The sequence below is a fragment of the Gallus gallus genome, chromosome 6, assembly GCF_016699485.2.
Source record: "Gallus gallus isolate bGalGal1 chromosome 6, bGalGal1.mat.broiler.GRCg7b, whole genome shotgun sequence".
In the NCBI taxonomy this organism is placed as follows: domain Eukaryota; kingdom Metazoa; phylum Chordata; class Aves; order Galliformes; family Phasianidae; genus Gallus; species Gallus gallus.
Genome location: NC_052537.1, coordinates 8,950,533 through 8,968,703, shown reverse-complemented (window position 1 = coordinate 8,968,703; position 18,171 = coordinate 8,950,533). Strand labels below are relative to the sequence as shown.

The window sequence follows — 18,171 nt, the reverse complement described above, 5'->3', positions numbered from 1 at the left end:
CCTACTGTTTCTGCTCTTGGCTGGAAAATGTTATTCTTGTATTATTCCAGGAAAAAGAAAAAAAAAAAAAAAAAAACCCTCATGCTGCTAAAAATCTGCTGCCTGTGGAAAGATTTTTTAATACACTAGTGCTTACATATTCTATTTATGTTAATTGACTTATAAATAATACATTTTATTAATCTTAATATTGGAGTCTTGATCATGATAAAGACCCCTTTATTTGGTCTCCTCGCAGGCTTTACAAGCAAATACTCTTTCGACCACAGAACGGCCCCCCTTTCCTCCTCCATGAGTACTTTGATGCTCCCTCCCACCGCTGCAGACAGCCCCGTTCAAAGCGCTGCCCGTGCGGGTGTTGTTTCCGAGCGGAGCACATTCGAGGTGTCGAGGCGCATTTTTGCGAGCCCCGTCTTTCCTTTCCTTGTGCAAAGATTGATTAAATCTTACCTGCGCTGCAAATATCTGACAGAAATCTTGCGTTCGTTTCAGACATGTCACATTCTGCTAAACTATTTGGGTAATAGCAGATCGCATTCTTCCTGCGTTGGGCAATATTGACCTTAACTTGGCTGTGCAGCGAGCGGTAATGGCATGTGAGCCGGAGCTCTAACCGTTCCGAGAGCTGCCTTAGCTTTATTACTCCTGCGCTATAAAAACTTCTAATAATCAAATGATAAGATCATATCCTGTGGGTAATTGTGTTGTACCATGACAGGATAACTGAAAAAACACTCAGTGAAAATTGTAACCAGCGGAAGTCTCAACACGCAGAGCGTTCTCGTGCGGTTGGGCTCCGTGTGCCGCCTCGCGTGGGATCCCCCGCGCCCCCCGTGCCCCCCGCGCCACAGCGCGCTGCGCGCCAGGCGGTGTGCTGGGAGCGAGGCGGAGAGCTCCTCAACAAGCCATCCTTGTGTTTTGGTTCCGTTTTACCTTAGTCATGCCTCCTTCCAGATACAAGAAACATTTAATTCCAGATTTCCTGCTGCTGGCTCCGGGCCTTTGACCGGCGATGTGAAATGTATTTTTACTGCTGTCGTACTGCCAACTGCTGAGCTCAGTGAAAAATAACTAAAATGAAAATGTTGTACTCCCACATGAACCCAGGATAAGAAAAGGAAATTTTAAGCCACGGTTGCTAATTAGCACCAAAGCTAATGAGTTCTGGTGAGGTGCACCACAAGGAGGAGGAGCTCGGGAAGGCCAAGTGGGAGGCGTGCAAGTGCTCGCCATGGCCGCAGCCCAGGCCCAGCTGTGCCTGGAGCCCCCATGTGCCATCTTTGCAGCAAGGCCCACCATTGGGCCACAACCACACGCCCTCCCTGCAGCAAGGCACACCAGCGGGCCATGGCAGCCTGCTTGCACAGCACTTGGACGCTCCGAGGGCCTGTTGAGGGGAGGTGGGGATTTGTAATGGGCAGCGTGTTCCTATGGAAACAAAACAAAGCCAAACAGTCCCCTCGCAGAGCTAACAAGTATTGTCATAAAATGTGTTTTTATTAAAAGCGAGTTTAAATATTTCACACATGGCAGAGCGACATCAGTGTTGCCCTGCGTGAAGCCCAGCCTCGCCTCGAGTGAAGTCCGAAGCGCTCTGTGCAGCACAGGGAGGTATCCGGTGCTTGCACGAATATTTGTGCTTTGTGAGTGAAATTCAGCAGCCTCAAGTATGAACAAGATTATTTTTTTCTGATTCTGCTTAGTTATGCTTTTTATTATATAAACATTAACTGTAATATTACAGTGGGAAACAGGTATTTGGCAACTACATATTATTTTGCTAAGTTTGCATAGAGGGAGCAGTTTCCAGTTTTAGCAGCTGTAACATGTTTAAACTCAGTTTGTAATGGGATCTGAAGATGAATATTCCCTGTGGGCTCTGCTTAGCTTCATTACTGGAGCCCTGCCAAATTCAGGGCTAGAAAGTATTATTCACGCCTCTTTGCACATACCATGTCAGAGCATGCTCAGTTAATGAATTTTGTTTCTAATATAGCATAAATTAGGTTTATATTTTAACATAATTTATGTTGTATTTTATTAAAATGTAAAATATTATGATCACAAGCAATCTAATTTCTGCTCTCTTAAGCCCAAACTGTGTTTGAACATCTAAGTATGTAAATCAAAATTGCATGCTTAGGAGCTGATTCTAGGATAACAAACGAATATCTGAACCAAAGAGGTTTCTGCCTCGGAGTCCTAGATTAAAGATAATTAAGGATTCCTGGTATTTGAACAGATTTATGTTGTTTATAAGCAAAGTACATTTTCTTCATAGAGTCAACTTGTCTTTAAAAAAAAAAAAAAACAAATTATGTTTGCCGTATTAAAGTTCATATTTTTAAAGTCTCAGTCTTGTATTAATCCCACAGTGAGTCATTAATCATACCAAATGCATTATAAAAACTTTAATCACTGAAGTTGAAACTGAGATTGTAATGCAATCCATCCCTTTTAATTATATCAGTTATTTTTCCTTTCAGATCAAGAATAGCAAAGGGAAAACAGATAGATTAAAACTCAGAGTGTTTGATGCTTTTGGGGGAGGATATTTTCTGTTTGTGTTTCTTTCTTTTTTTAAAGCGATTTTGTACGCTTCGTGGAGGAAGGTTCCGCTGCTCAAAATTCTTTCACTTTTAACTCTTTAAAAGAAAAGACTCATTTGGGAAGGCGGGGACCATGGTGACTGTCACCCTTTGCGGGTGTGCTTGGAAGGGTCAGGGCAGGCTGGCACTGCACCATGCTGTGCATGTGCACAGGTTGCAGGTTTCCATACTCAGATGTCTTCCACCCAGTTTCTGGCATTTATCCTTGCACTCGGGGGAACCTCCAGCCTGGAAATTGTATAGCTGTTATCAGGTTGGCTGTTGCTTTGGAGGTGTTTCCCTGGGGTTTGCTGCATGCTTTTAAGGGTAGGGAGAAAAAAAGTAAATGGTTGGTTTTTTTTAATCAGTCTAAAACGTAGTGGTTCATATCCTCATCTGTACAAATCGGTGTGGCCGCGTGAACCACTACAGCCTTACTGACAACTGATATGCGCCAACTCCACTCAATTTATGCCACGCGGTTATCTTGCCAAATAAATTGATTTATCATACTTGGATTTGTAGATACAGAGTTTACAGTGATGCTTTTATGCCACAGAAGAAAATAGATTTATTAAGTAAACTGCTCATAGTAGATACATTTTATTCTTTGCTAGAAAAGCAAAACCTGATCAATTATTTGTTCCTTAATCCCCTAGATTAATCCTGCCGTATGAAAGATTTATTAAAGGAGAGGAAGATAAGCCACTGCCTCCAGTGAAACCTCGAAAACAGGATAACAGTTCCCAGGAGGGTGAAGCGAAAACAAAAGTGTCTGGAACAAAACGCATCAAAAATGAAAACCAAAAGAGCAAGAAGGAGAAAGATAATGCACAGAAGCCCCAAGATGCATCTGAGGTTGGTTGCTTCCCTGCTTTTCAACTTTTCAATTAAAAATGTGCAGTTTTTAATCAATCAAAATTCAGTGATAAAATGCATAATTTAAACTGGAGAATCCTGAACAGTTGGCCTTTGAGTTTGCTCAGCAGTAGAAATTCAGTTGGCGTGGTACTGCCTCTGTTGTGATTTTGCAGGGCCAGTTTTTTTTTATAGCCACCAGTTAGCTCCATATTGCTTAGGAGTGAGACCTAGATGGCAGAAGACCAAGCTCTAGATGCAACAAGTATCATTTCTGCTTGTTGTGTTACACAGTGGTCACCACGAAAAGATCAGCATCTGCCAAAAGGAAACCACACAACTACCACAGTTATTTCCTAATGTTAAGTATAGGGTGCGGGAACCTCTAATACTGCTGATAATGTTGTGGTAACTGGTGGGTATAGCTGGTTTTTATAGTAGTAACCTCTGGATCAGCCCTTCTGCACTTACAGTTGTATGCACGTGTCCATCAGAAAACATACCACTCCTCAGGATTTTTATCATGTTATACTGAATTTCTCTTTAGACTTAAAGGTCAAATTTTGAGCATACCACCTTCCAAGCTTTAACTGAGACTGAAGTCTCTCACATACCACAGATGGTTTTCAGCTGAGATGCTGCTAACCTGCTTCACATGGGCAGGTCCTGGTTTCCACACAGAATCACATTAGGTGTGCTCGTAGGACAGCTCCAATTCTGTGTTCACAGCCCATGAAAAGATCGATCAGTGGAATTCATACTTGTCTGCAGGTTACAGTTGTTTCATACGTCGCTCAGTGCTGTAAAACCAATGGGCATTTTGCTCCAGAGTTTCTTAAGCAAGTCTTTTGCCCATATGTGCCACTCTGTACTCTGTCCTCCTTGCACCTTGTGTAAGTGAGGCATTGAAGCTTCTTGCACACAGTCAAATACACAAGATGTTGCTTTTCCTGTCTCAGTCTGCCAGATCGCAGCAGCCTTCAAGGCGTTGCAGTGAAAGTAAGTATTTAAAGAATGTTGAAACAGATGACATGCCCGGCAGACTATGGCTGCTTCCTTGCCTTCATTGCTGTCTGGCAGGTACATAAGTCCTGTTTCTAAACCAGTTTGAAATTGGTATTGAGTCAACTACCAACAACCCTCCTTGTTGCATAAAAAAGTCACAGAACCAGTAAGCGTGGATGCATTTGAGACTTTGCATGCTGTTTCAAGAACAGAATATTCTGATTTTCGTGTCCCACTACCACTTTAAGTTACGCGTACACTGAAAAATGTCATCTCTTGTCCAAACCAGAATTTGTTTTCAATTGTCTTGATCAACAGCATCTTTAATATCAAATGTAAGAGCACTCTACAGAGAGGGATTTTTATTTTCTCTTGCACTGTAATTTTAAAGCAGAGAACCCTGTTGGGGGAAAACTCCCCTGCTTCTGATTGCAAATACCTGAAGTGCATATAACCTCCTTAAGTCAGTGGAACATTGCAACACAAATTGCCCAAAGCAAGGAAATGCAAAGCTAAGGCCTGTGCTCCCTTCCCCTGTCACTTCTTTGTGCCTGCTTGTTTACTGTGGGGTCTTAGATCAGCAAGATACCTTACATACTGTTGGTACTGCCACAGTTAAGCACAGCATAACAAGCCAGCAACAGAGCATTAGCCTTAACTTTGAATTTCCTTGCTTTTGTTGTTCCCTATCTCAAACTTCCTGCTGCTTAAACTGCAGTTATTTTTGTATGTGGTTTGCAGGAAGAGTTCTTAGAGCTGCACTTATCGGAAGCATAAGGAGCCGAGCCGAGACAATAAAAATACACAAATGTGGCAGTTTCCCACTGTAAAATGGTACCTTTTAAAGAAGAATGAATCTCTCATCTCTAGGATGGATGATGGTGTCCTGCTCCTGTTTAATCAGGGCAGGCAATTAAAAACTGCATCCTTCACACAGGTCACTGTATGGATGATTGCACAAAGCCAGAGAAGTGAGGAGGCCTACAGGGGTGGATGCTTCCCCCCTTAGGTGGGTGCTCATCAGTGCTCCTCTGCAGAGGGAGCTCTGTACCCAAGGCATCATCCAGTCCTTCAGGGTGGGAGCAGCCTCCAATCTGCTGCAGCCAGGTGGAAGGCCTCACATCATAGAATCATAGAATGGCCTGGGCTGAAAAGGACCACAGTGATCATCGAGTTTCAACCCCCCCTGCTATATGCGGGGTCACCAACCACCAGACCAGGCTGCCCAGAGCCACATCCAGCCTGGCGCTGAATGCACCTGGGGATGGGGCACTCACAGCCTCCTTGGGCAACCTGTTGCAGTGCGTCACCACCCTCTGGGTGAAAAACTTCCTCCTAATATCCAGCCTAAACCTCCCCTGTCTCAGTTTAAAACCATTCCCCCTCTCACCCAGCACAGATTCCGTGGTTGTTGCAGGCCTCCTGCCAGACAGCAGTGGTAGCGTGTTGTTCACAGGGAGCCTTTATCGCTGTGTGTGGATGCGTAGGCATGGCCCCAGCCAAGCCACCATTTACACCAGTCCTGCATGTGGCTTCAGAGCAGGCTGTAGCTGTGGGCTAAAGGATAACCAAGCTGCAAAAGAGCAGTCTTCTCCATTGTACGTTTAACTCACGCAGCACAAGTATGCAGGGAGAGAATATAACTTTAATTATTTAGGATTGCATTTGCCTTTGTGCTCTTCCCTCTTTTCCTGCCATCTCAATGACGTTGTCTCTGTAACAGGATACCAGACAAAATGCTATTAGCCTTAGAATGCACATTTCCCCACAATATCTGAAACTTCAATCGAAATGTTGCTTAACAGAAACAAAGAGCAGAATGTGCAGTTATTAAATATCATTTCTCTCTTTTTTTTTCATCCTTGCTTTGCTCATCTGTCTGGTATTTTCCTGTAATTTTATAAGCTCAAGAGACTAGGGGTAGTACTTTGTGAAGGACCTAATGATGGTATTTGGACTGCAAAAGGCAGCTATTAGTTTAAAAAGGAGTTACGATGACTAATGGACACTGCAACTAATAGGCCAACCAAACACACAGGAATATTTAAAAGCAGCTGTGAAGAAATAAATCTCTGAGATGATGAGATTCGTTAGGACCTTCTCTGGTCCCTCACTCCTGTGATAGACTGTAGAGCAGCATTTAGATAATAACTTTCTTGATGGGTCTTATCTTCACAACTAAGAAAGAAAGAAAACAATAAGAAAGGGTTCACACAATGCTTCTGTTTTATGACTGTCTTATACCATGACGTGTCAGAGGAGAATGACAGCAGTTTTGAAAAAGGCTGTCAGTCAGCTGGATCACAGATGGGACGCTCTGATGACCTCTGCGGGTCACAGTTCAGCCAACGACATAATGGGATGAATAGTGTGACTTGTGCACACAAGCTGTATTAATGGTGGAGCAGAAAGAGCTGCAGTCCCGTTGATGATAACATATAAAAGCTATGTTTGTGATAGCGTGCACACGCACTTACGGAATGTTGACAACTTCATTTTAATCCGTTAATAAAAAAATGTGTGTCCTAGTTAAGCTGCAGCAGTGATTTGCTGCCTACAATAGGGATTCCTAGTATGCCATTTCTGTCATTTTCACACTTTAATGCAGAACTGGGTGTGAATGATCTCCTCTGTGATCACTGAATTTTAAGAACAATGCTAGAGACTGCATTTTCAGCTTCATGTAAGAAAAAATGTTTGGATGCGTGTGCACTTCTCATAGGTGAAGTTGGCTAGTGAGAAAAATCTTTATAGCCTTTTTGTTTTTGTTATGAAATCTGCTCTCCTGTGTTTGCCTAATTAATTTTTAAAGACTATAACCTCCGTGTTTAGTGGTGAAGCCACTGGTGCTTTTAGTCAGGCTACAAACATCTGCTGCTTTGAAATGCCTTATTATGACACTGGCAGTGATGGTGTATTTCTAGGAGGTATGTTTCTTTGTTTGACTCCAGTACCTGGTATTAGAGCTCTTGCATTCCAACAAGGTGATTGACAAGTACATCTCCAGCAGTAGCAAACAGTGTACTGAATATGTTCTTCTGAATGTACAAAAACGTACAGCATTCTCGTAACTGTCTATTGAATCATTTTATTAGGTTTCATCAGAACAAGAGAAGGATCAAGAATCAGCAGACCAGAAAAATTTCACAGAACATCCTACAGCAGGAGAGACGAAACAACCCAATCAAGGCCCTCCACCTCTTTTGCCAGAGGCAGCTCGGCCACTGCCTATGGAAAAGATAGACGTGACAGAAAACAGCTCAAGCAGCGAGAAAGCCAAGGAGGAAGTTCCTCATTTGTCATCTTTCCCGAGTTTATCCATGCCCCCAGATGAAGATACCGTGCTGGATGCCACTGTCACAAAACGACTGCACTCCTCAGCAGATACCCAGGAAGACACAAAGCCAGAACGAAGAATACACAAAGCTTTTACTGAGAGCTTAGAAAATGAACCTCCAGAAATGCCCTTCTCGACTTTCCCAGTCCAGCTGCCCACTCAGAGTGATATGGAAGATGATAAATTGCCAGAGATGGCTGATTACATTGCAAACTGCACGGTGAAAGTAGATCAGCTGGGAAACGAAGATATCCACAACGCATTGAAGCAAACCCCCAAAGTACTGGTGGTCCAGAACTTTGACATGTTCAAGGAAAAAGAGCTGCCTGGGTCCATGAGCGACGACTCCACTTTTGGTTACACACCACTGCTCTACTCAAAGGGTAATCCAGGCATTATGTCACCCCTGGCAAAGAAAAAGCTGCTGTCGCAGGTCAGTGGGGCAGCCTTATCATGTAGCTATCCTTACGGTTCTCCTCCACCTTTGATTAGCAAAAAGAAATTGAACAGCAGAGATGAACTGTCATCAAGCCTATCACAGGGTCCCCACGTCCCTAATTCTGATCCCATAGCAATTAATAGGCCATCGGTCATACAGCATGTGCAGAGTTTTAAATCCAAGGAAGAAAGGAAATCAATTAATGATGTTTTCAAACATGACATGCTAAGTAAAGTGGATCCTCAGCGCTGTGATTTTTCACAACACCGCCTCAGTTCTCTTGCTGAGTCGTACGTACCGAAGACAGATATCCAGGACTGCAAAGATAAAATGACTGAGAAAAGGGCACTGCAGCACTCCCGTGTGCCCACTTTCTTGGCAGATTTTTATTCATCACCTCATCTGCACAACCTTTATAGGCACACGGAGCACCACCTTAATAATGAACAGACATCAAAGTACCTCCCCCGGGACATGTTCAGAGAGTCTGAAAATATTTCTACTTTTACTCAACACAAACACCAAGAAAAACTAAATTTAAATTATCACCCATCTTTGCATCAGCAAGAAAAAAAGGCAACAGTGGAAGCCTCTTCAGATGATCAGCCAACAGATTTGAGTCTTCCAAAGAGCATACACAAACAGACTGCAAAGGCTCCTGGCCCCGGTCTCTCTCATTCATCTATGGCCCAGCAAGAAGGCAAAGGTATCTCCCTGTTCCAGGCTGCGAGCAGCCAGGCAGTGAGCCTAGACTGTAACCCCAAAGCTTGCCGCGTGTCCCCCATGGCCATGACAGCCCCTAAAAAACACAGCGAGTTACTCCACAGGTCTGGGAAGCAGCAGGCACAGAGACTGGAGAACCTGAGGAAGATGGAGGGGATGGTGCATCCTATCATTAGCCGCAGAATGAGCCCTCAAAACATCGGGGCTGCTCGGCCTTTGAAGCGGGGCCTGGAGGAATTGGACAAAGTCATTTCCGAAAAAAAAGTCCGAGCTGTCTCTCCTCTGCACTTACCAAAGGAGACCTCCGTGAAAGAAAAGGTTCCCGATGCGGAGGGGGAAGGCAGCAAGTCGCTGCACGGCCTGCATTCAGGCAGCGTGCTGGAGAGCCACAAATTTCCCCTGTCAGCCCCAATCTTCCCAGGCTTGTATCCAGGAACCCTGTGCACAGGGCTGAACAATCGCCTCCCGCCTGGGTATTCCCATCCTTTACAGTACTTGAAAAATCAGACCGTGCTCTCCCCACTAATGCAACCTTTGGCTCTCCATTCCCTCATGGTGCAGAGACAATTCCTCACATCCCCTGCAAATTCTCAGCAACTGTATAGACACTTAGCCACAGCAACACCTGTAGGAAGCTCGTACGGTGACCTTTTGCATAACAGCATTTATCCGTTAGCTGCTATAAACCCTCAAGCTGCATTCCCACCTTCCCAGCTGTCCTCCGTACATCCCAGCACAAAACTGTAAATCCCCTCACTCACAAAAAAAAAAAGTCTGAGGAGAACAGTTCAGTTAGCGACATTCCTTCCCCTGTGATGATGTCTTGCAGATCTGTATTGCTGTAAGCCAGGATGCCGTCATATCCCGCGTGGCAGAAAGCTTTGGAGTGTGAACGAGACAGGACTACTTCTTTAACTCTGGCTCCACGCCAGTCCCCTCTCCCCTCACCCCTGCCCTGGCAAAACAACAACAACACATACGCTCAAAAATTCTTGGGATTTTGCATATGTGTTTTCTGAACGTACTTGTGTATGGTAAGAGCAAATGTTCAAAGGGAGCCGTGGAAATGCAGGCCCAGTCCTGAGCTCACTGAAATGAGAGGCGACGTTTGCATTTGCTTTTCATTGAGCCAAGGACCAGAGGTCGAGTGTTGTTGCAAATGAGTCGAGGACTCGAGATGAACTTGGCGAGGAGAAGAGGGCCGAGAACCCACACAATCAGTGGATGTGCTGTTTTGGGTAACCTTTCCTGACTTTTAAAGATTCAATCAATGCAATGTATAGTAAAACGGCAATAGATTTTTCATTTTAACACTATTAGAACAGAAGGGTAAACACTGATTAATTTGACTGTACATATCCACTTCGTAAACTACCAATGTCACATTTGGTCACAATAATTTATATAGTTTTGTTTGTCCAATATATTCTGTACTCTTTATGTTTGTTTCTTGTTTTGTTTTTTTCTTTTTTTTTTTGTTTTCTTTTCTTGTTGGTTTTTTTTTTTTAAATTAAACAGTATCATTTTACCTGCAACTTTTTTAAAAGGCTGTGGCTGTCCTAATTTTTTTATGTTTGTAATTTTTCCAGCTCCTTAATTCTTCTGAGCAGCGTTTTTGTTTCATTTTTTGTGGTAATGTTTACTGTTTACAAACTGAAGCAACTGGTTCAGATTCATCTTAATGGATATAAACATACTATAGGTAATACTATGGTGCAAGGGTGCAAACCGGTTCCCTTCCCTATGGTCCAACCCCGCAGGTGCTGAGCACCTCCCACTCTCCTCATGCTGTTGTGGTGGCTCGTGCTGCTTTTCCCTCCCACTGAGCTTTGCTTTCCCATATTGTGGTCCGTGAATTTGTCAAGAGTCGCACTTAGCTTACCTAGGCTGTGAAACCCTCCTGTGTACCAGAGATCTGGAAAACTAAACCTCACTGACACAAGATGGTGGATGGCAGAGGAGTCCAGAAAACAGATTTGTAATTTGCAAGAATGGCAAGAATTTCGGAAATTAGGATAGGAGTCCTAATGGTTTGAACCAGGGGCGTGCAGGTCCTATGCCACGGGCAGGGCTTGGTGGGATGGGTAGGGGTCATGCAGCGGGTGCCCTGCCATTGGGGACAGCTGGCACCCACGGGCTGGGTCTCCTCGGATGGAATCTGGCCCCTGAGGTGGCAAAGGAGCCAAATGCCTGTTGGGATGGTCCTGGCATCCCCATGGGGACCATGTCCCTCCCTGGGCATCTGCCAGAGAGTGAGAGCCAAGCACAGAGAGGCTGGGTTTGGTAATGAAAGAGCTATCCTGTGGCTGCATGTTTACGCTGAAGGATGTCACCACCATGCAGCTGAGTGTAGACATTGATAGAGGAGTGTGGCTTAGAGGCTTTTTACAATGTGAAAATTGGTTGCAATTCAGACCATCTCAGTTTACTGTTCAGAGACAGCATAATTGATGTGAAAACAAACATGGAAACTACTAAGAAACACTTTGCATGCTAGGCATGTCATTAAATTTTCCCATGATATGAAGCCAAATACAATATATAATGTATCATAGATAATATCCAAAGGTGGAAACCAGAATAATATACTCGTCTACTGTTAAAGATCCAGCTTCTTCAATTCAGTACTTTATATTCCTGTGGTAAAACTATATTTAATTGATCAATAAACAGACTAGTAGAACTTAGAACATGGATGTGCCACTGCAGAGCATCCTGCTGCTCCACGGATCTTACAGGAACAGAACCGCAGGCTCAGCTGGGCAGAGGCCATAATGTCGAGGACATCTCTAGTAAAGTTGCACTAGGTCTGAATTGTGAGAATCAGGGGTTTGGGGATGGGTGGGAGGAAGGAGGGCGGGGGGACAGGGAGAGAATATGAGAAACTACAGCAAACACAAATAGGAGTGTGTGTTTGGCAAAGCAAGCATTTCTCTTTCTCGTTTTGGTTAAATCTGTGTCCTGGGTTCGTGCATTTGTTTATGCAGTGTTCGCTTTCCCTTTGGTTACGTCACGTTGGAGTTTGGTCATAGCCTTTGTGAAGCAGAGCTAATGCTGAGCAGGGCTGTGGAGGAGAGCGGGGAGGGAGGGCCTTGCCTCCCTGGGAGGAGACCAGCCCAGGCCCCTCCTGGCAGGGAGGCTCCTGTGTGCTGGGTGAGACATCGGGACAAACGAAAAGAAATGGTAGCATAAGGCCCCAGCAGAAGGGGTGTGTTGTTTGTTTAAGAACTCTTAAGATAAATCTTGGAAGTCTTTCAAAAGGCTATTGAATTCTCCATTGGCTGAAAGACTTTTTTTTTTTATGTCTTAAATGGGACTTTGTTTGCATTGTTTGAGTTCAAGGGGCCTTATTATTGAATGAAATTGCACAGGACTCTCTTTGTGCAATCAAACCATTGTTATTGATAGGTCTGTAAAGGAAACTGTGGAATCTAATTGGCAATAGAGTCATAAACCTATTTACCAAGAACCAGTTCCAAGAAATGTTGCAAGCCGAACGCACTATGTCCAACATTCATTAGGGATGCTAAAGGTTGTGAGATGATGAGGTAACGGCCCAGCCGCCGCGGCTCACGCGTGCCTTCTGGCTGCGGGCTGGGCCTGCCTTCACCAAGTGGATCCACAGTAGCACCTGGCTGTCAGTGCAGCGCACTCCCAGCAAGGGTGTAGGTGAGCGAGTGAGAACGTTTTGCAAGTCAGCCTGGCTGCGTGAGCCGTTTCCCTGGTGTGCCAGTGCCTGGAAAGTCGCCTGTCGCAGCTCAGGACAAGCTGGCTTGGCAGCACGTGGTGGCAGCGGGCCGGGAGGGCTGTGCCTCCTGTGCTGCTGTGCTCCCAGGGCTGCCAGGATGCTCCTTCCCACACTGTCCTCCTGTGCAGCGCTCACCCAGTCGTCACGATTTTAGTGAGAAACAGGAATTCCTGCCCTGATGCGAGGCCCGCAGCGTGAGAACTGTTACGTGAGCACTTAACGGTGGTGTTTGCTGTAAATGTGGTCGATACTTCACTTGTTCTCTTCCTCCTCTCGCTCTCCTCCCCCGGACCCATAGTTTTAAATATGTTCTAATAATGGCAGCATACTCTACTAGCTGTTTATACTTTTTTAACTTTCTTTTGTTGTAAATATTGTATACTTTTTGTGATTCAAGTTATGTAGCCTATATGCTCTGTAAGGTGATGATTTGTATATATAAAAAATGGCCCAGTAATATTATATAGTTTCCCATTTAAAAGGTTATTGAGTAACCTTTGTGTTAGTTTAAACACTACCAGAAATAAAGCTGAGCCAACTATAAACACTCAATTTTTGTATGTTTTCCAAATTGTACTTATTAATGCTTTTGATACTGTATTATGTGCCAATAGTTTCCCAATCACATAGCAGGCAAAAGATATTTTGTACTTTTTGATCCACTGTAATATTTAATAAAAAATGTTACTATCTGTTCCCTTTTGTGTTTGATTAATAATTCTGTAAACAGCCCTTATCACCGTGGATTACATATTATCCCATCCGACCTTTCAGCCCTCTTATATTGGTTTTTCTAGAGAAAATATTCCCTCCTGCAAATGATTAGATTAAAGAAATGGAAGTTTGCAATTTCCTAGAGGAGGAAGAGACAAGATCTTCAGTGCCCCTCTATTTTGCAGTGTGCTCACATTGAAGCGTGGCTCGGTCAGGCTGACTGCAGGAGCAGCTTTGGATGGGACAACGTTCATACCTTCTCCAGAAAATTTGTTCCATTTGTATCTCAGAGCAGAGCTTTTTTCCCACTCGTATGGCAAGCTCAAACTCGTGGCTGAAAATCACCCTCTGCCTTCTCAGCTCCACCAAGAAGATTTTGCAGCTGGATGCTAACTGTTGAGTTTGTTGATGACAGTAAACAATCACTGAGTGAAATTAATTTGCGTTCTGTTCCTCACTGGGTCCGACACCCCCCTCAACATGGTGGCCCTTGGAGAAAGCTGTGGTGCAGCAAGCTTTGTCTGCACGCTGGGTCACTTCTGTCCTCGGCAGCAGGAAAAATCATTTCCTTGGCTGTAATTTAGGAACGTGTGGCTACTGCTTGGCACATAACAGGGGAAGATGTGCCCTGCAGGCCTGGGTAGAAGCAGCCCGGTCCCCAGAGGGCAGCAGGCTGAGTCACCCAGGTGGTGGAGCTGAGGACCAGGCCAGTGCCAACATCCCCTGCGGGGGACACAGCACCTCTCCAGGGCTCAGCTGCCCCTCACATTGACTCGCAGTTACCGCTGGGTTTGTCAGCTTCACCTCTGCTCAGCACAGCTCTCACTGACACAGCTGGAGCCCACCCTGACCGGGCTGAAGAGCAGCAGCTCCCTGCTGCTATTTTCCAGGAAAACATTTTATGACGTTTCTGTTACTGGGAGGAGCAGGCAGGTGAGCCTGCTGGCAGCACACTCCTGCAGGCCTTCCAGGAATACCAAGCACCTTCCTGGAGCCAGGGCACGCAGCCTGTGCCTCTGCAGCCCCATTTTGGTGGGCTCACCTGCTGCCAGAGCTTCCACTGTCTTTTGCTTAGCTCTTCAATTCGTCCTTTAGAGGATTGATTAAAAAAAAAAAAAAAAAGTATTAAAAATGTGACATACTCCATCTAGTGTCTTACCTGAGCCATGAGCCTGAATTGCCACGGGATGGGCCATGTTGGTGCAGTGGCAACATCACCTCCCAGCCCCTCTTGGGACAGCACTGGGGCAGTGGCACTGGCACTGTCACATCTCCACACAGCTCCTGCTGTTATAAACCTGCACTGTAATGCGGGAGCAGCACTGGGGTGACAATGCACTTGAAGGACCTGGGAGAGTGTTCCTCAGTCACACAGAAAATTAAAGAAAAAAAGAAGTTTCATTTGAGAATGGATCATAAAAAAACAGTATTTCCCCTCTTCCTGTAGAGACGGAGCAACTCCACAGCTGCGCTATCCCAGTAACTAATCACTGCCCCACACAGCTGCAGGCCGGCACTTCATCTCACAGCATGGCCCTGGGCTGAGGGGCACCGTGCACGGAACTGTCTTCAACGGAGGAAAAAAGGTAGGCCAGGGAGCAGAAACCCGCTACTTTCCTTCCATTTGCTCTGAAATTTACTTCGGAAAAGAAATCCCTTCAGTGGTGTCTCAGATGACCCTCAGAGCAGGGGTGTAGGCTGGGCGCCAGGTGTCCCTGCCGTGCCCTCAGGGCTGCGCCCTGGCTGAGGTGAGAGGACGTGTCCCAGCCACCCCGTGCCGCCTGGCTGTGACCTGAGCTGGCGTTAGGCCTTGAGGTGGCGCTGTGAGGGGATGCGGTGCTGTACTGGGCTGTGCGGCCATAGCGTGAGGCGGCGCCATGTTGTCGGGGGGCGCCATGTCGTGAGGCGGCGCCACGTTGTCCGGGGACGCCATGAGATGGTGCCGCGTTGTGAGGTGAGTCTGAGGCGATGTTGTGTTGTGAGACTGCGCCGTGTTGTGGGGTGACTGTGAGACAGCACCGTGTTGTGAGGGGTCACCACGTTGTGGGGTGACGCCGTGTCGTGAGGCGGCGCCATGTTGTGAGGCGGCGCCACGTTGTCCGGGGACTCCATGAGATGGTGCCGCGTTGTGAGGTGAGTGTGAGGCGATGTTGTGTTGTGAGGCTGCGCCGCGTTGTGGGGTGACTCTCTGAGGCAACACCGTGTTGTGAGGGGTCACCACGTTGTGGGGTGACGCCGTGTCGTGAGGCGGCGCCATGTTGTCGGGGGACCCCATGTCGTGAGGCGGCGCCACGTTGTCGCGGGACGCCATGAGGTGATGCCACGTTGTGAGGTGAGTGTGAGGCGATGTTGTGTTGTGAGGCTGCGCCGTGTTGTGGGGTGACTGCGAGGCAGCACCACGTTGTCGGGGGACGCCATGTCGTGAGGCGGCGCCACGTTGTCGCGGGACGCCATGAGGTGATGCCACGTTGTGAGGTGAATCTGAGGCGATGTTGTGTTGTGAAGCTGCGCCGTGTTGTGGGGTGACTGTGAGGCTGCGCCGTGTTTTGAGGGGTCACCACGTTGTGGGGTGATGCCGTGTCGTGAGGCGGCGCCATGTTGTCGGGGGGCGCCATGTCGTGAGGCGGCGCCACGTTGTCCGGGGACGCCATGAGATGGTGCCGCGTTGTGAGGTGAGTGTGAGGCGATGTTGTGTTGTGAGGCTGCGCCGCGTTGTGGGGTGACTCTGTGAGGCAACACCGTGTTGTGAGGGGTCACCACGTTGTGGGGTGACGCCGTGTCGTGAGGCGGCGCCATGTTGTCGGGTGACGCCGTGTCGTGAGGCGGCGCCATGTTGTGAGGCGGCGCCACGTTGTCCGGGGACGCCATGAGATGGTGCCGCGTTGTGAGGTGAGTGTGAGGCGATGTTGTGTTGTGAGGCTGCGCCGCGTTGTGGGGTGACTCTGTGAGGCAACACCGTGTTGTGAGGGGTCACCACGTTGTGGGTGACGCCGTGTCGTGAGGCGGCGCCATGTTGTCGGGGGACCCCATGTCGTGAGGCGGCGCCACGTTGTCGGGTGACGCCGTGTCGTGAGGCGGCGCCATGTTGTGAGGCGGCGCCACGTTGTCCGGGGACGCCATGAGATGGTGCCGCGTTGTGAGGTGAGTCTGAGGCGATGTTGTGTTGTGAAGCTGCGCCGTGTTGTGGGGTGACTGTGAGGCTGCGCCGTGTTTTGAGGGGTCACCACGTTGTGGGGTGATGCCGTGTCGTGAGGCGGCGCCATGTTGTCGGGGGGCGCCATGTCGTGAGGCGGCGCCACGTTGTCCGGGGACGCCATGAGATGGTGCTGCGTTGTGAGGTGAGTGTGAGGCGATGTTATGTTATGAGGCTGCGCCGTGTTGTGGGGTGACTCTGTGAGGCAGCACCGTGTTGTGAGGGGTCACCACATTGTGGGGTGACGCCATGTTGTGGAGCGATGCTGTGGGGGGACGCTGTGAGGCGGTGCCATGTTGTGAAGAGGTGCTGCAAAACTTCTTACATGAGCAGCAAAGGATTCTTTTGCCATGTTACTGCCAAAGCTATCTATCTGCTCTTTAAAACAGCAGGGCAGTGGCATGGGCTGCCCTGGGCCTTGCAGCCCAGCGCACACCTCCAGGCTCCCAAACCCTGCGGGTGCTCTCTCCTATGGCTGCCCGTTCCCACTACACCTCTCCCTGACGGTGGGGCTCCACCAGCACGAGGCTCCCAAGCAGTGTTCCCCTCCTACCAAGTCTTTTCATGGCGCTATGTTTGCTTGCGAGCTCCCCGAAACACAGCCGGCAGAGAAGGCTCCCCCTTCTCCCACAGTGTCTCTGGATCTCTCAAATGAGAAATAAAGCCATTTGTTTCTAATTATATTTGGCAGTCACACAGAGAATTTAGGACTAAAGCACGCTATTTTCTTGCTCCTGATTAAAGCACTTGACCTCAAAAGCAAAAGGCAGAGATTTCAACACACACCCACAAGTAGGCTAGAAACAAACTGCAGAGAAAAGACCAAAAAAATGCTTTGCTTAGATACACAAAATAATTCATTATGAAACAAAAGGCAGAATATGTAGTGCGTAGCTTGAGCTTGCCTAAGGCTCATCTAACCACCCAATTATTGCTTTTAAAGCAGAGCGCATTTACTCCGATCTAACGCAAACACCACGAGGACCCACATGCTCCATTGAGTCTGCAGCACACACGTGACCGAGGCCCTGTTGCTGCCTGCAGGAAGAAAGCAGCTACATGCCGGCAGGAGAGCTGTGGTGGGAGCCCGTGGCAGCGGGCATGGGAGCTGCTTTATCGTCATACGTTTTTCCTGTGTTGCTTGGATGAAATAGTTCCTGCCCATCGGAACTTGGGGGCAGTAAACTGGTGGGGGCATGTTTTCTGTGTGTATATATATATTTTGAAATTGTGGGACTGTTTGTGCAGTTATTTGGGCCTCCTGAGCTCAGGAGCTCAGGAAACGCCTCATGTTTCCCCACGGCCTTCCCTTATACCCCATCACAGCATAAGGTGCAGCGTTGCTCATCCCAGGGCATGAGGGCCCCTTCCATTTCCTTTCCCCATCCGTCTGGTCCTGTGCTGGGCAGCAGGATGCCCAGTTCAGGAGCAGTCCCTCAGACGCTCCCGAGGGCAGGGATACCAGCCAGCTCCTCTGTGGCCATGCGGCCAGCTCAGCTTTCAGCTCCCGTGTTTGCTGTTTGCCCGCTTGCTAACAGCACAGGGATGTGTCGCAACTGCGGAACA

At 47.4% G+C, this 18,171-nt stretch overlaps 2 protein-coding genes and 1 long non-coding RNA gene across 17 annotated transcripts in view; 2 read left to right on the top strand and 1 right to left on the bottom strand.

Moving 5' to 3' along the window:
- The window catches only part of ARID5B (AT-rich interaction domain 5B), a 143,786-nt gene extending 130,391 nt beyond the window's left edge, over positions 1–13,395 (top strand). For all 5 annotated transcript variants that reach the window (XM_040702376.2, NM_001031220.2, XM_015288120.4 and 2 more), the window contains 2 exons: positions 3,248–3,446; positions 7,547–13,395. In XM_040702376.2, the coding sequence (XP_040558310.1) occupies positions 3,248–3,446; positions 7,547–9,697 (2,350 nt within the window). In that variant the 3' untranslated portion in view covers positions 9,698–13,395. The remainder of the gene's footprint in view (positions 1–3,247; positions 3,447–7,546) is intronic.
- Positions 13,059–15,865, bottom strand: LOC112532725 (soluble scavenger receptor cysteine-rich domain-containing protein SSC5D-like). The gene has a single exon (XM_025152051.2). It carries the CDS (start codon positions 15,721–15,723, stop codon positions 15,139–15,141), a length of 585 nt encoding a protein of 194 aa, XP_025007819.2. The 5' UTR covers positions 15,724–15,865; the 3' UTR covers positions 13,059–15,138.
- The window catches only part of LOC107053635, a 33,172-nt gene continuing 29,633 nt past the window's right edge, over positions 14,633–18,171 (top strand). For 5 of the 11 annotated variants that reach the window (XR_006939673.1, XR_005860842.2, XR_005860841.2 and 2 more), the window contains exon 1: positions 16,028–16,553. This is a non-coding gene — a long non-coding RNA (uncharacterized LOC107053635). Of the gene's footprint in view, positions 14,999–16,027; positions 16,751–18,171 lie in introns of those variants that run through there. The other 6 variants (XR_006939671.1, XR_006939672.1, XR_005860835.2 and 3 more) reach the window with 3 other exon arrangements.

What these genes read in the sequence shown, in the direction of transcription:
- LOC112532725 (XM_025152051.2), bottom strand. Translation starts at nt 15,723, where the DNA reads ATGGCGTCCCGCGACAACGTGGCGCCGCCTCACGACATGGGGTCCCCC.